Here is a 12,149-nt window from a genome sequence, read left to right as displayed (position 1 = left end):
GAATAAAACTTTAATTTTTTTTATATAAAAGCCAAAGAAATAATTGAAATAAATTAAAGAGACAGAAGGGAAAGGTAAAAAAAATTTTAATTTTTTAATTTAAAATTTTTTTTTACCGACCAAAAACTATTAAAATGAGGAGTAATATGAGACTTCACATTTTTAAAAATTAACTTTTAGTTGTTTGGCAGTCATAAAGACTAACCGCACTGTTGAAACTTAGTTTAGACCTGATATTTTTAAGCGTACCTGTTTGGTGGCGTAATTAGTTACTTTCCAGCTGGGCAGATAGGCAAGTTGGCCCTGGTTCAATGATTTCTCTGATTGCAGCGTGCGATGTCCCTTTAATTCGAAGCTGTCATATCGCAGGCGAACCACTAGGAGCAAGTTCCGGATTTCCGTGTTTCGTTGCATGTGTGCGAACGCGGGAACTTGCTCCTTCAATTCACCACTAAAAACTGAGAGCGCTGTTGAGCTCTTCTGTTATTTCAGGAGCGATTTCTGGCCCATTACGTTGATTAGATTCATCACGTTGAAGATTATAGCTTACCCGATGTGATGGTAGCCTAACCGGTTTGAGTTTTATGACTAGAGTTTGTATTAGCACTGCCATAACAACTGTTGCACAGCTTTACATCATGTGATTGGATGAGGGAGCATAACAAGATTGGAATCCTAGTTCAGGGCTTTGTTGGTGTCAGAAGAAAGGATTTAACTGAGTAACAGTGCTCTGTTACTGGGTTAAAACACTTTTTAAAATATACTTAGTGTTTTGGAACCAAGTGGGTTATTGATTATATTACATAAGCAACATGCTAATGACTGTAGTAGCATTCCAGCAACATAAAGAACACTTTTTTAAAGTTAATTTCAAAATTACATTGAATTTAGGTATTTAATGTGTCTCCTGCTTTTTCTAATTCTCAATTAATCATGAGAAATTTGTGAAAATTATTGAGATGTTATAATTAAAGATTTACATAACTGAAACAATTGATTTTTCAAAAGCGTTAATGAAAACAATAGTAAGAACCAGAATAATGAATAAAACCTGATCATTGTTCTGTTATTTATGAATTCAAATGATAGACTACTTTTGGCCTCATAAGGAAGAGCAAGTTTCCTTAATGTTATGTTAGTACAAACATGCTTTGAAACTGAGCAGTGCCTTTCTTGTCTATATTAAATGTATTTAACCATAAGCAAAGCAGCATACACCCGGCTAGTCAAGGAATTGGCCTCCATCTGCTGGTTATTTTCTGCACTACTGTTACACGCAACAATTATCCATCACTAATCCATGTCTACCTTCAAAAAAGTGGCCATTCATTGGCCAAAGCAGTAGAAAGTTAGGTGTGTATGTGTGTATATAGAAAATGCTGAACGGGTCACAACATTTCATTCAAAATGAATTGAAAACTTCTGTGTCAAGCTCTGACTGTGGCAAAATCCATTTTTAAAGGCTCAACATTTACCTGCACTACCTGCTAAACAGCAAGAGAACACCCCTTCTCACAGAGCAGTAATATTGGAAACCTTCCTATCACTGGCAATTCTTCCTCCTCCCTCCCAATTGAGACCACCCCTCCTCTCTCCCTTCTCCTGCCCTCTCTTAACCTCCTATAAGAACATAAGAAATAGGGCAGGAGTAGGCCATACGGCCCCTCGAGCCTGCTCCCCCATTCAATCAGATCATTGCTGATCTTCGACCTCAACTCCACTTTCCCACCTGATCCCCATATCCCTTGATTGCCCTAGTGTCCAAAAATCTATCCATCTCAGCCTTGAATATATTCAATGACTCAGCATCCACAGCCCTCTGGGGTAGAGAATTCCAAAGATTCACAACCCTCTCCACTTTCTCCTTCCTCTCTCATTCTCCCGCCTCTCTCTCCTTATCCCTTCTCTATCCTCTCTTCCTCTTCCTGACCCCTACTCTCTCCCATGCTTTCCCCCTCTTCCACCCCCCTCTACTTTCCACCACCTTTCCTCCCTATCCATATTACCCTCTTCCCCCATCCTGATCCAATTATCCTCCTACTTGATCTGAATACTGTACTTGGTCTTGACTCCCATGTGCAATGACCAGGAAGATCAGCTAGTAATATATTTACATTCTTGAGAGTTTTTGGATTTGTCATGATTGTGGCACTTTGTAACACTTCAGTAATGGCTATACAACACACAATGCATTAATTGTGATGGTTAAGATAACGCTATAACAGTTCACGCCTGCAGTACTTCCTCTAGATGGTGCTGTAGCATTCTTACTGTCTTCTTTTACAATCTCAAGAACCTCTCAGCTGACTTGAAGAATTTCCAACTTTTAAGTTATTTGTTGAGTTAAAATTAATTTGATATTTTTTATATTTTCAGCTAAAATTGATAGTCCAATCAATATTTTCTCCCCGTATCAATGCTGAAAATGAAGATTTCTCCTGTCACTGAAACTCTATCTATAATATATAAAAAATTTTACCTATGCCTGCACTTCTTCTGCACTTTTCCCATTATGCACTCCGATGTCAGCATTTATAATAAAAACTGCCTATGTAGACTTATCACACTTCAGTTACACCCTCACAACAGGGGTCACACTGTAATATCTCAAATATAATTAGAAAACTATGGTAGAGTTTAGGGCTTTAAAATGGTGACTGAACAACATCTGTACACGCTGGTCCAATTATTCCCTGCTTTACGTGAAGACCATCACTGTGTGGAGTGCCACAGGAGATTGATTAGTATATTATTAAAAATCTTGTGCACAGCATGCATTTCCCCTCCTCAAGCATTAATTCCTGTAATGCTTTTCATTTCAATATTTACAATCAAACTGCTTATGTCAACATTTATAATTGGAAAAGCTCTATCGAAACATGTCAATGTTTTATAATGGGAAAAAGTTATGCCACCTTTTCATCATTATAGTTTGTTGATGAAACACTTCAATATGCTCCTTAAAAAATTTTTGCAGCCATTTTTTTGAGTAATTGAAATTTCTAATGTCTAAAACAATGTTTTAAGTGAATTAAAAATTCAAGTAATTAAATATACAATTAATATGATTAAATTTATCCAATGAATTATCCTTTGCATATTTTAACAGCTTCATTAAAGTTGGCTGTAAATTTCATTGCAACTGTCTGCTGCCACCAATCTTAAAATAAATACATGCTCATAAAATATATTGCCAGGGCTGCTCTCCATTTAATAAATTGCCCTGATCTGAATATCTACAAAATGCATTCCCAGTACTACCTTTCATTTAATAAATTGCCTTGATCTTAATATCTATAAATCACATTCCCAATACTGCACTGTTATAAATAATCACCCATATCTTAAAATAAATAAATAACGGCTACCTATTCCATTCCCAGTGCTCAACATTTGTCGATAAATCACCTCAATTGTCATAGCTATAAATTACATTCTCAATGCTTGCCTTTTCAAATAAATCATCATGGTAACCTGATATAATACTCCTTTCTAGATAGTTTTCTCCAGAGCACAATCACACCTCAGAGGAAAGCACAGGTGCAGAAAGACGAGAGTGTGACTGTTAGTTAGCAGGGTAGTGGGAACCTAGGAGAGGTAGAGAAGGAGGTCCCACAGACATTGGTCCTATCCAACAGGTACGAGGTACTTGATACCTGTGAAGATAAGGATGAAGGCTGCAGGGAGGATGCCCAGAATGCTAACCATGGCACTGTGGAGCATGAGGCAGTCCAAAGCAGGTGGGGGAGGGGGGAATCAGAATAGAAAGGTTGTTGTCATTGAAGATTCTATAATCAGAGGGATACATAGTAACCTCTGCGGTCGCGACCATGAGTCCAGGAGGGTATGTTGCCTATCTGGTGTGAGGATAAAGGTCATCTCAGAGCAACTGGAGAGGAACTTGGAAAGGGAGGGGGTGGATCCAGTTGTCGTGGTCCATGTTGGCACCAATAACATAAGGAAGAACAAGGAGGAGGTCGTGCTACAGGAATATCAGAAGCTAGGAACTAAATCCACCACCCTAAACATTCACTCTCTTCACCTCCGTCCGGCGCACTGTGGCTGCAGTGTGTACCATCCACAGGATGCACTGCAGCAACTCGCCAAGGCTTCTTCGACAGCACCTCCCAAACCCGCGACCTTTACCACCTAGAAGGACAAGGGCAGCAAGCACATGGGAACAACACCACCTGCATGTTCCCCTCCAAGTCACACACCATCCCGACTTGGAAATATATCGCCGTTCCTTAATCGTCGCTGGGTCAAAATCCTGGAACTCCCTACCTAACAGCACTGTGGGAGAACCTTCACCACAAGGACTGCAGCGGTTCAAGAAGCCGGTTAAAAAAGACGGCTCATCACCACCTTCTCAAGGGCAATTAGGGATGGGCAATAAATGCTGGCCTCGCCAGCGACGCCCACATCCCATGAACGAATAAAAAAAAATTAAAAAGCAGGACCTCGGGGTTGGTAATCTCAGGATTATTACCCAAGCCACATGTTAATTGGAATGGGGATAGGCAGAGCAGAAAAGTGAATGTGAGGCTGAAAGATTGATGTGGGAAGGAGGGGTTCCATTTCATGGGACACTAACACCAGTACTGGGACAGGAAGGAACTGGGACGGGATCCACCTGAATCGGAATGGCACCAGATTCCTAGCGGAAAGAATAAATAGGACGGTGGATAAGGCTTTAAACTAGCAAGATGGGGGGAGGGATCTGGTAGCAATAACAAAAGCCCAAAGGTAAAAGAAACAGGAGTTGAGTATAATGGTCAGACCAGAGTAAGGACTAAAGATGACATAAATGGTCAAGGAACAAATACAGTTATAAAACAGAAGTATAAAAGGACTGTTAAAAATAAAGTAAAAGGAACAACTATTAAAGATGAATTAAATTGCCTGTACAGCAATGTACACAGTATCAAAAATAAAACAAGGGAACTGGAGGCAATAATCCGTAGCGAGGAACCTAAATCATAGAATAATAGAATGGTTACAGCACAGAAGGAGGCCATTCGGCCCATCAAGCCAGTGCCAGCTCTTTTTAAGAGCACTCCAGTTAGTCCTATTCCCCCACTCTTTCCCCGTAGCCCTGCAGATGTTATCCCTTCAAGTATTTATCCAATTCCTTTTTGAAAGCCATGATTGAATCTGCTTCCGCCACGCTTTCAGGCAGCGCATTCCAGATCGTAACTATTTGCTGCGTAAAAAAAGTTTTTCCTCACATCGCCTTTGGTTCTTTTGCCAATCACCTTAAACCTGTAACACCCTTATTAGCAGAAGGCTGGAAATTATAGACCAGTTAGCCTAACATCTGTGGTGGGTAAAATTTTGGAGTCTGTTATTAAGGAGACAGTAGCGGAACATTTGGATAAACATAATTTAATAGGACAAAGTCAGCGTGGCTTTACGAAGGGGAAGTCATGTCTGACAAATTTGTTTGAGTTCTTTGAGGACATAATGTACAGGGTGGATAAAGGGGAACCAGTGGACATAGTGTATTTAGACTTGCAGAAGGCATTCGACAAGGTGCCACATAAAAGATTATTGCTCAAGATAAAGAATCACTGGATTGGGGGTAATATTCTGGCATGGGTGGAGGATTGGTTATCTAACAGGAAGCAGAGAGTTGGGATAAATGGTTCATTCTCAGACTGGCAACCAGTAGCCAGTGGTGTTCCGCAGGGGTCGGTGCTGGGTCCCCAACTCTTTACAATCTATATTAACGATTTGGAGGAGGGGACCGAGTGTAACATATCAAAGTTTGCAGATGATACAAAGATGGGAGGGAAAGTAGAGAGTGAGGAGGACATAGACAGGCTGGGTGAGTGAGCGGAGATTTGGCAGATGCAATACAATATTGGAAAATGTGAGGTTATGCACTTAGGCAGGAAAAAATCAGAGAGCAAGTTATTATCTTAATGGCGAGAAACTGGAAAGTACTGCAGTACAAAGGGATCTGGGGGTCCTAGTGCAAGAAAATCAAAAAGTTAGTATGCAGGTGCAGCAGGTGATCAAGAAGGCCAACGGAATGTTGGCTTTTATTGCTCGGGGGATAGAATATAAAAACAGGGAGGTATTGCTGCATTTATATAAGGTATTGGTGAGACCGCACCTGGAATACTGCATACAGTTTTGGTGCCCATACTTAAGAAAAGACATACATGCTCTCGAGGCAGTACAAAGAAGGTTCACTCGGTTAATCCCGGGGATGAGGGGGCGGACATATGAGGAGAGGTTGAGTAGATTGGGACTCTACTCATTGGAGTTCAGAAGAATGAGAGGCGATCTTATTGAAACATATAAGATTGTGAAGGGGCTTGATCGGGTGGATGCGGTAAGGATGTTCCCAAGGATGGGTGAAACTAGAACTAGGGGGCATAACCTTAGAATAAGGGGCTGCTCTTTCAAAACTGAGATGAGGAGAAACTTCTTCACTCAGAGGGTGGTAGGTCTGTGGAATTTGCTGCCCCAGGAAGCTGTGGAAGCTACATCATTGAATAAATTTAAAACAGAAACAGACAGTTTCCTAGAAGTAAAGGGAATTAGGGGTTACGGGGAGCGGGCAGGAAATTGGACATGAATTTAGATTTGAGGTTAGGATCAGATCAGCCATGATCTTATTGAATGGCGGAGCAGGCTCGAGGGGCCGATTGGCCTACTCCTGCTCCTATTTCTTATGTTCTTATGTTCTTATGTCCTTTGTTTCTCGACCCTTCCGCCAATGGGAACAGTTTCTCCTTATTTACTTTATCTAAACCCTTCATTATTTTGAACACTTCTATCAAATCTCCTCTTTACCTGCTCTGCTTTAAGGATAACAACCTCAGCTTCTCCAGTCTATCCATGTAACTGAAGTCCCTCATCCTTGGAAGCAATCTAGTAATTCTTCACTGCACCCGCTCCAAGCCCTTCACATCCTTCGTAAAGTGCGGTGCCCAGAATTGGACACAATATTGCAGCTGTGGCTGAACCAGTGTTTTATAAAGGTTCAACATAACTTCCTTGCTTTTATACTCCATGCTTCTATTTATAAAGCCCAGGATCCCGTATGCTTTTTAACCACTTTCTCAACCTGTCCTGCCACCGTCAAAGATTTGTGTACATATACCCTCAGGTCTCTTTGTTCCTGCACCCTCTTTAGAATTGTACCCTGTAGTTTATATTGCCCCTCCTCGTTCTTCTTGCCAAAATGTACCACTTCGCACTTCTCTGCGTTAAATTTCATCTGCCATGTGTCCGCCCATTCCACCAGCCTGTCTGTGTCCTCTTGAAGTCTATCACTATCCTCCTCACTGTTTACTACACTTCATCTGCAAATTTTGAAATTGTGCCCTGCACACCCAAGTCCAAGTCATTAATATATATTACTAAAAAAAAGCAGCGGTCCTAGTACTGACCCCTGGGGAACGCCAGTGTATACCTTCCTCCGGTCCGAAAAACAACCGTTCATCACTACTCTCTGTTTCCTGTCACTTAGCCAATTTTGTATCCATGCTGCCACTGCCCCTTTTATTCCATGGGCTTCAATTTTGCTGACAAGACTATTATGTGGTACTTTAGCAAATGCCTTTTGAAAGTCCATATACACAACATCAACTGCATTGCCCTCATCAACCCTCTCTGTTACCTCATCAAAAAATATTACAGGTTATAACATAATCAGTAAGGACATGGAAGGAAGGAGAGGTGGAGTAACTGTACTAATTAGAGATAACACAATGGCAGTAGAAAAAAGGGACATAACTAACAGAAGGATGGAAACAGAATCCATATGGATTGAAATAAAAGATAAGAAGGGATCAATCACGCTAATAGGGGTATGCTACAGACCATCTAATAGTGGAAAGGAGGAATCATAATAGGTACAGCACAGGAGGAGGCCATTGGGCCCATCGTGCCTGTGCTGGCTCTTTGAAAGAGCTATCCAATTAGTCCCATTCCCCTGCTCTTTCCCCATGGCTATGCAAATGTTTTCTCTTCAAGTATTTATCTAATTCCCTTTTGAAAGTTACTATTGAATCTGCTTCCCTCACCCTTTCAGGCAGTGCATTCCAGATCATTACAACTCGCTGCTTAAAAAAAAAATATTTCCACATGTCATCTCTGGCTCTTTTCCTGATCACCTTAAATCTGTGCCCTGTGGTTACCGACCCATCCGCCACTGGAAACAGTTTCTCTTTATTTACTCCATTAAAACCTTTCATGATTTTGAACACCTCTATCAAATCTTGCCTTAGTCTTCTCTGCTCTAAGGAGAACATGCTCAACTTCTCCAATCTCTCCATGCAACTGAAGTCCCTCATCCCTGGTAAATCTATAGTAAATCTTTTCTGCACTCTCTCTAAGGCCTTGACATTATTCCTGAAGTGTGGTGCCCAGAATTTAACACAATACTCCAGCTGAGGCTTAACCAGTGTTTTATAATGGTTTAGCATAACTTCCTTGCTTTTGTACTCAATGCCTCTAATAATAAAGCCCAGGATCCCATATGTTTTGTTAACAGCCTTCTCATCTTGTCCTGCCGCCTTCAAATATTTGTGTATGTGCACTTCCAGGTCTCCCTGTTCCTGCAACCCCTTGGAGGAAAAATATGTAAGCAAATATGTGAAATGAGTAAAGGACATAGAATAATAATCGTGGCAGATTTTAATTACCCCCAAATAAACTGGCAAGGAGAGGTAGGTACAGGGAATGGAGTTTTTACAATGTGTGCAGGACCCCTTTCTTATTCAGTATGTAAAAAGCCCAACAAGAGAGGAAGCTATGCTGGATCTAGTAATGGGAAATGAACCAGAACAGATAAGAGAAGTAAATTAAGGGGAATATTTAGGCAATAATGATCACAACATAATAAGGTTTAAGGTAAAGATTGAGAAGGACATAAATAAGACAAAGATCAAAGTAATAAATTGGAAAAAAGTTGATTTTAAGGGGACGAGAATGGAACTAGGGAAAACAAACTGGAAAAATTTACTGACAAACAAAGAAATAGAACAGCAGTGGGAAACATTTAAAACGGTGATAAATAGAGTCCGGGAGATATATATCCCACTAAAAAGCAAGAACAAACTAGCCAGTATTGACACATCATGGATGTTTCTGGTCTGGAATGGATCCCCACAGGTTTTTTTACAACTGTAAATGGTGTGCCTTGAATGTGCTTTTTTCAAATCTGTATTTCTGAATAATATGCTGCCTAGTTTAAATATGTTAAGTAAATCCTGAAAGCCATCTCCAACAAGAGAGAGTCTAACCACCTTCCCTTGACAGTCAACGGCATTACCATCGCCGAATCCCTCACCATCAACATCCTGGGGGTCACCATTGACCAGAAACTTAACTGGACCAGCCATATAAATGCTGTGGCTACAAGAGCAGGTCAGAGGCTGGGTATTCTGCAGCGAGTGACTCACCTCCTGACTCCCCAAAGCCTTTCCACCATCTACAAGGCACAAGTCAGGAGTGTGATGGAATACTCTCCACTTGCCTGGATGAGTGCAGCTCCAACAACACTCAGGAAGCTCGACACCATCCTGGACAAAGCAGCCCGCTTGATTGGCACCGCATCCACCACCCGAAACATTCATTCTCTTCACCACCAGCGCACCGTGGCTGCAGCGTGTACCATCCACAGGATGCACTGCAGCAACTCGCCAAGGCTTCTTCGACAGCACCTCCCAAATCCGCGACCTCTACCACCTAGAAGGACAAGAGCAGCAGGCACATGGGAACAACACCACCTGCACGTTCCCCTCCAAGTCTCACACCATCCCGACTTGGAAATATATTGCCGTTCCTTCATCGTCGCTGGGTCAAAATCCTGGAACTCCCTTCTTAACAGCACAGTGGGAGAACCTTCAGCACACGGACTGCAGCAGTTCAAGAAGGCGGCTCACCACCACCTTCTCAAGGGCAATTAGGGATGGGCAATAAATGCCGGCCTTGCCAGCGACGCCCACATCCCATGAACGAATAAAAAAAAAAGTTCTAGAAATTCTTTTTATTCCACATCGTATCGTTGGAAAAACAAGATTGTTTCAAATAACTGAAGGAAACCGAAGGGAGGAAAACTGTATTTCAAATAAATGAAAGTAGGAAGGGCTAAAAAAATTCTCAAATGAAAAGGGATAAATGGAAAACTAAACAATTTTTAAGTACATTTGTAGCAGGCAGCATTTTAAAGAAATTGTGGGTCTCAAGTATGAGAAAGATAATTTTTTAAAATTTGATGCTCATTAGGGAAGATAGTATTGTCAATCCTGTGACCAAATATAAAAAGAAAAATAAGGAAAATAAGAATTTTCTAACTCAATTTTGGGATGTGGACATCGCTGGCAAGGCCAGCATTGCCCATCCCTAGTTGCCCTTGAGAAGGTGGTGGTGCCCCGCCTTCTTGATACAAGTGAGTGGCTCGTTTCAGGGGGCAGTTAAGAGTCAACCGCGTTGGTGTGGGACTGGAGTCACCTATAGGCCGGACTGGGTAAGGACGGCAGGTTTCCTTCTCTATAGGATATTGGTAGGGAAAATGTCATTGTTCAGGAGAGAGACAAAATGATTTGTACGGGTTCAGAACATTTCCTCATTGATACTAATTAATATATTGATCTAACACCTTGTTTTGTTTGTTGATTCAATTATATTTGATTTTTCATTAAGTATTTCTTTTCTCTTGCAGTACACAATTGGACAGTAGATGAAACGATGGACTGGTTAATTTACTTTGTGGAATTGCCACAGTATGCAAAGATTTTCCAGGAAAACAAAATTCGAGGAATTGGCCTACCCAGGTAAGTTTTGCTGTAACTAGTTGGGTTTTCTGTTCCTCTTGAGTATAATGAGAACACCCCTAAAACTGGAGATTTACTTAAAGGCTGACAAAGATGACATGAAGTCATCTTAGACACAGGTTAGTTCCTCATTTATGAAATGTGAGTTCCAATTCAATATCTTTATATATAAAAAAATCAAAGGATTACATAGAATTGTCTTCATAGAATTACATTAAATTACAACACGGTAATAGGCTGTTCGGCCCACGCAGTCTGTGTTGGTGTTTATTCTCCACACGAGCAATAGTCCTAATCCCATGTGTCTACCCTATTCCCATTTCACTTTATTCCTTTCTCTTTCCACCGCTTATTTAACCTATTGTTAAATGTTGACATGACATCTGCTTCAATCGCTAACTCTGGTACTACATTCCACAGTCTCGCAACTCTCTGTAAAAAAAAAGTCTCTCCTGCTGTCTGTTCTCAATCTCTTACCTTTAATCTTATATTGATGTCTGCTAAACAGGCGCAGTAGTCTAGACCCCTCAATCACTGGAAACAGTGGTGTAGAAGTTTAATAGCACTGCGCCTGTTTAACAGGTGTAAAATGGGTGCCTAAGGATCCAATATGGTGAGCAGCGTGCACGCTCTCATTCTGCACTGGAAGTGCGCCATCCGCCATATTGGTTAGAGCTCCTCTGTAAGCATCCAGGGCATGCGCCTGAAACTGATATTAGGCCCATTGCATATGAAAAGTGCCTGTTTCATGCCCCCTTGAGAAATTGGACTGCGAATAACCGCAGCATGCGCCATGCATGCTGTGGCCAGTCTTTTCAGGCGCTCAGCAGCTAAACCAGTGGTCCGTTAAAGGGACCGCTGGAGGCTGCCACCAGAAAGGTAAGTTTTAAGGTTTTTACTTACCTTATTGTGCAGCTGGGAGGAGAATCCTCACATTAAAACCGCGGGCTGCTGCCGGGCTCCGCTTGCCCCTCTCCCGATTGCCACCACTCGGACTGCGCTCCTCGCAGCCGGCAAACTGCCAGTGGGGCAGCGACTGGATCCATAGCACACCTGTACTATACTAATGAGGCTGGTGGACCAACTTGCCGTGGTGTTGTCGCCGGCCTCATTAGGCTGCACCAGGATCACACCCTGATTCGGGTGCGATCTGATTTCTATGCCAGTCTGGTTTTATCTGCTCTCTCTCATCCTTTCATCGCTTTATACATTTCTGTCAAATCGTCCTTTGTTCTAATGAAACAGCACTGATGTTTCTCTATTTCAGTTGTTTTTTTATTATTTTTGAAAATTTTAATTTAAAAAGTGAATGCTGATGAAAATTAGAGAGAGTGTCAATAGCAGGTACTCGCTGGT

General features: G+C 41.5%; 1 protein-coding gene across 4 annotated transcripts in view; it reads left to right on the top strand.

Annotated features, from left to right (window-relative positions):
• stim2b (stromal interaction molecule 2b) overlaps positions 1–12,149 on the top strand; it is a 164,399-nt gene that overhangs the window by 113,938 nt on the left and 38,312 nt on the right. For all 4 annotated transcript variants that reach the window (XM_067989026.1, XM_067989032.1, XM_067989017.1 and 1 more), the window contains one exon: positions 10,682–10,793. In XM_067989026.1, coding sequence (XP_067845127.1) covers positions 10,682–10,793 — 112 coding nt within the window. The remainder of the gene's footprint in view (positions 1–10,681; positions 10,794–12,149) is intronic.

Source organism: Heptranchias perlo, chromosome 1, assembly GCF_035084215.1.
Source record: "Heptranchias perlo isolate sHepPer1 chromosome 1, sHepPer1.hap1, whole genome shotgun sequence".
Taxonomy (NCBI): Eukaryota; Metazoa; Chordata; class Chondrichthyes; order Hexanchiformes; family Hexanchidae; genus Heptranchias; species Heptranchias perlo.
Note: the sequence above shows the minus strand (reverse complement) of the source record. Positions and strands in the feature narration are given on the sequence as shown.